The sequence below is a fragment of the Garra rufa genome, unplaced genomic scaffold, assembly GCF_049309525.1.
Source record: "Garra rufa unplaced genomic scaffold, GarRuf1.0 hap1_unplaced_183, whole genome shotgun sequence".
NCBI lineage: Eukaryota > Metazoa > Chordata > Actinopteri > Cypriniformes > Cyprinidae > Garra > Garra rufa.
In genome coordinates, this window is record NW_027394458.1 from 767 (window position 1) to 6,058 (window position 5,292).

At 36.8% G+C, this 5,292-nt stretch overlaps 1 protein-coding gene across 1 annotated transcript; it reads left to right on the forward strand.

Annotated features, from left to right (window-relative positions):
• Positions 1-1,031: 1,031 nt before the first annotated feature.
• On the forward strand, positions 1,032-5,082 carry LOC141316981 (uncharacterized). Its single transcript, XM_073832851.1, has 2 exons — positions 1,032-1,169; positions 3,599-5,082. The coding sequence occupies exons 1-2, from the start codon at positions 1,085-1,087 to the stop codon at positions 4,399-4,401; spliced, it is 888 nt and encodes a 295-aa protein (XP_073688952.1). The 5' UTR covers positions 1,032-1,084; the 3' UTR covers positions 4,402-5,082.
• The last annotated feature ends 210 nt before the right edge of the window (positions 5,083-5,292 follow it).

Genomic DNA, 5,292 nt, shown 5'->3' on the forward strand with positions numbered 1-5,292 from the left:
TCAAGTCATGCTGGATAGATTGTATTTATGAGCTGAACGCACATAAACGCCAGCACAAAGTTATTAAGAGTGGGAAACTCGAAATGTTCTTTAAGCCCAGAGTTTCTAAGTTGGGGGCGTGTCAGTGAAAAAACAGCCAAAGACATTTATGACACTCATTTAATGCAGTGAACAGCGCTGACACTTGAATTGAATTGAATTGATTTGTACATTTTGCTGAAATCTGACAGCTAAATAGATAACTTGTAATAATAGTTAAATCTCTCAAAAATATATTCTTTCCAGTCCTGTAATTTGAAGACCAAGATACTGGACATTATTCTTGGTTGAGAATATCACAAATGTTATGATGTATTAGATATAAAATAAGATAATTAGTATCAATAGCTTTGGTCTTTTAATATATCTGCAGTTCATCCCTTCAATTTATTCTAGGTACAGCTGTGCCGTTTTATACTTGTTTTGTAATGTAAAATTATGTTGATTTAAGCGAACAAGACTTTTATTTTGGTCTGGAGATGTGACGTCATAAGGCTGCTCAGCGCTCCTGCATCTGGGAATCAACTGAAGAAAGGTGTGTGCTTTTAACAATTTAAAGTGTTTAAATCACTGCAACTCGTTTAGAGAATTGCATTTGAAACGGTGAAATTAATTGTTAGCCAATACAACACTTTAATGCTTTATTTAGTGGCACTGTATATAGGGAATATTTTTTCCTAACGAATTCGGTCATTGTCGAGTAGTGTTGATAGAAACGTATCTGTTCGAAATTCCGAGTCAACTGAATCAATCGATTCACAAAATGATTCACTGTTTTGAATCACTCGAATCGCCGCTCGCTGACGACATCTGCTGCTCAAAACACTGTAAATGCAACGAGAACAACACAAACATGCAAGGACAACGTCTACAAACAGCAAATGTTTTAATGAAAGTAGAATCTATTGAATATAGGTTGACTACTAAACTAGTGAGCTGATTGAGACGGACGCAGAAATTAAGTTTACATTATTTTTCTTTCTACCAAACACAGAAAAAACTCCTGCTGAAACAACTGAGATCTATTTGACACACTATTATAAAGATGGCATTTATTAAAGAGGAGAGTGAAGACACGAAGATTGAAGAAACATTCAGAGTCAAACATGAAGATACTGAGGAACAAACAGGTTAGTTTTCACTCATTTGATCCTTATTAAAATACAGGAAAAAAAAAACAGTTATTTTGTGTAACATTAAACACTGTATCTCCTGATTAGAAAACAATGAAAACAGTATCTAAAAATTGTGGAACTACACTTCCATTCCGGCGTAATAGTCAAGGAAGTTTGCTGCTGCAATATGGCTGAAGCAGGAGCAGTAATATCACACAGCACATGTGCAAATGCTAAACTAGCTGGGAACTCATTTCTGATAATACTCCGCCTGCTTCGTCCATATTACGGCAGCAAACTTCCTTGACTATTACGCCGGAATGGAAGTGTAGTTCCTAATCTTATCGGCCTAGAAACTCGCAGCTTTACATTTCCACCGGTCTTAGTACACGATATAACTGCAGAAGAGTCGAGTTTTAAATACAACAAATATGGAAACTCGTTGGACATTTTTGAACGCGATGCTATTGGTCTAATAGGATTCAATGATCTATGCTAAGCTATGCTAAAAGCCATATCGTCAGAATAGGAGAACGGCTGAATGGATTTCAAAACGGTAAAAATCAACTTATTAACTCGGGGGGAGTTGGAGAATGAGCCTATTTCCAAAAAAAGTGGAGTGTTCCTTTAAAACAGTAGGTGGAATTTACAGCGTTTCATTCTAGGGACAAATCCTAGGATTGCAAATGGACCTGTAAAACTGTTTCTGGAGAATTTTTGCCCTTTCCTATGCCATATACCTTCTATGTAGATATCAGAGAACAGTTTAAAATATTGTATAAATGCCAGCATTGTATTTGACAGAATTAGCGCTGTAGCACGAAATATAAACATTTTATATCAAAAATTGTCATATCACACACCCCTAACTGCAGTGCAAATCCGGAACAGAGGTTGGTTGAGAGGGGGAAAAAACGGCCGGTTCCGAGTTTCAGCGGAGCGCATTGTCAGTGAATAATAATTGACAGGTCAGTGTCATTGACAGTGATTGACGGGTAATATTTAAAATCTGCATTCAAGTTAAGAATGTAACGATGAAATTGAATTGGTTTTGTAATGTTGGAGAGAACGGCGAGGCTGTCACTGTATCAGCTCACAGCAGTCTGTCCAGTAGTTGCGTATACTACCGGCTAGCGAAAGTTTTGTAAAGAAATTAAAACAAGTCGCACCACAACAGTTTCTTGCACTCGCACAAATGGTGCCAAATATAATTTAAGATCGCGCAGATTAAATTTTGGGAGCATATGCGACCAAAACGGTTGCGATTTCGAGTGCTGGATCGATCGTTTTGGACTGATGAAGAAAAACACTTCGTCTATGTGGTTGTAAAGCTTGGGAGTGCCAGTATTATTTTAAATGTAACTCGTCTGAAAGCAGGAAGTCATTTACACCTAGGATGCATGGAGCGTGAGTAAATAATCCGCTACAGTATTGCTGGTCCTATCATCAGCCTGCGAGATCGCTGATACAAGAGATTATCATTATTGTGCTAATGTATTTATTATTTACATGCCCGAACGGCCGTGGCGTGGCTCTAATGCGTTCACGGATGATCACTAGTCATTGTTCGTGTTTACAGCAGCTGCGACTCTGCGTGTGTTTAAACCCTCTAAACCACACACGTCAAAGGCGTGGCTCCAGCATGGATTCTGGAGCAGTTTGCGGACTCTTTAGTTAAAGCTGAGACGACCTGCGGCTCGCTGAAGCATCCCAAAAGCGGCTGTCCATAATACATGCTAAAGTTAGGCGAATCCCACACCCGCAAACGATTTAAATTTGCGTGGTGCGATACTGTGACATCATAGCATCCGGAAAACAAACGCTGTAGTCCAAATGAGCCGTTCGTTGTAGTTCTTAAAAAGGGATTTTTTTACAAATACTAAATATCTCCCTTTGGAGTAGACTTTGAGATTTGTAACTGTGTAGATGATCTTTTATGCCCAAACATACACACCACACACTGGCTAAAGTTCAAAAAGTGAAAAAGCATAATAGGACCCCTTTGAGGAAAAAGTTTTGGTTTCTAAAAAGATCTAATAGCGCTAGAATACAAACTTTAATAAGCACAATTTCTGTGCTTTTATATATATATATATATATATATATATATATATATATAAGTTACAAATAATGTTTTTTAATTATAGCTATAATTAATTGCTAAAATTGGAAGAAAACACATTTAATAGAGTAGCAGTATTTGTATTAATGAGACTGGTCTTCATTAACTATAGGCTATGTGGTAAAAAGATGCAAATAAGCCACCTATTTTAAATGTACAATGTTTCACATTAATTTGGATTAATTTTTGATTCAATGTGAAATTGTTTCTTGTCAAATAGTTAGTTTTTAATTGATTGCCAGCACTAGTCTAAATATTTTGATGTCTGTTGCTTTGTGCCATTAAACTGCTGTTAACTTACATTTTTCTTATTTCATCTCAGACCTGATGGCACCGAAAGAGGAGAGTCAAGATCTCAATGAAACAGAAGAGAAAGATCAAAATGAAAAACATGATTTCAAAACTGAACAAAAATCAATTAGTTGCTCACAGAATAAAAAGACTTCCTCACCAGAAAAAAAGCCACAAACACAAACTACAAACCTTAAATCCGACATGAGAATTCACACTGGAGAGAGACCTTACAGCTGCCAACAGTGTGGGAAATGTTTTAGACAGAAAAAATGCCTTACTGTCCACATGAAAACACACACTGGAGAGAGACCTTACAGCTGCCAACAGTGTGGGAAGAGTTTCTCACGAAATGGAGATCTTAAGACTCACATGAAAATTCACATCGAAAAGAAGCCGTTAATATGCTCTCAGTGTGGAAAGAGTTTTAGACAGAAAAAATACCTCACTGTCCACATGAAAACTCACACTGGAGAGAAGCCCTTCAGATGTCTTCAGTGTGGAAAGAGTTTTATACTGAAAATAACGCTTGATGAGCACATGAGAATTCACACTGGAGAGAAGCCTTTCACCTGCCCTCAGTGTGGAAAAAGTTTTACACATAAAGGAGGCCTCAAGAGTCACATAAGAAGTCACACTGGAGAGAAACCTTTCACCTGTGAACAGTGTGGAAAGAGTTTCAATGTTAAAGTAAACCTTAAGATTCACATGAGAGTTCACACTGGAGAGAAACCGTACAAGTGTCTTGAGTGTGAGAAGAGTTTCACATGTCTAAGCAGCATGAAACGTCATTCGCAAACTCATTCTGGGAAGAAACTGCCATTTTCCTTGTAGAGGTTTAGAATTGTAGTCAAAGTAGTAAAACATTTTCCATCACACTTACAAATACATGTGAAAAGTCATGCAAGACTTGGTCTGTGTTCCTTGTTCAAGAGTATAACAAGAAAAAAGGTGTGTGAAATCAAGTCTATGTTCACACTGGAGCTGAATGTGGGCTACATCTGATCACCTTCATGCATCCTTCATCTCTTTATGTTTCACCGTAAGGCTTTTGATTTTCTTTTTTGTACTCCTGTGGCCACACCCGACCTTCTGCTTTACTGTAGTTTCAAATATTGAGCGATTACAGTAGAGTCCCTCAAATTGTGACTATGAAGAGGTGTTACTCAATTCCATGTGTGGATGTCTCTGAATCAAAATATTAGTCAAACTTTCACCTTGCTGATAAAAGCAACAGTGTAACTGGAAGATTATAAATGAATTGACATAAACTGAACAAAATGACTTGTTCCCATTGATTTTAAGTGTATTTTAGCTTATTTTGTAGTTAATCTCAATTTAATGTTGTAATATCTGTTTACGTTTATGGACTTTATCAAGAGAAGCATAGAAATATTATTCTAGTTTTGTGCAGGTCTTTTTTTTTATCTGCACAGTTCATTCTTTGTTGTGCTTCCAGTAGCCTGTATGTACAGTAGATATACGTACTGTTTCCTTTGAAATTAATTTGCTACAATAAACAATCCTAAGCAGTTGGCCTTCATTCATTTTCTTGTTAATTATACATTACATTCAAAGTTGTTTTTTTTTTTTTGTATTCAGCAGTAACACATTTTCATACCCTCCTCTATCTATGCACAAATAGCTTCTCATCAACCCATTATATCTATCTTCTATGGAAGCCCGTTCCCGCCACAGTTGAGAAAAAAAAAAAAAAATCTGTAA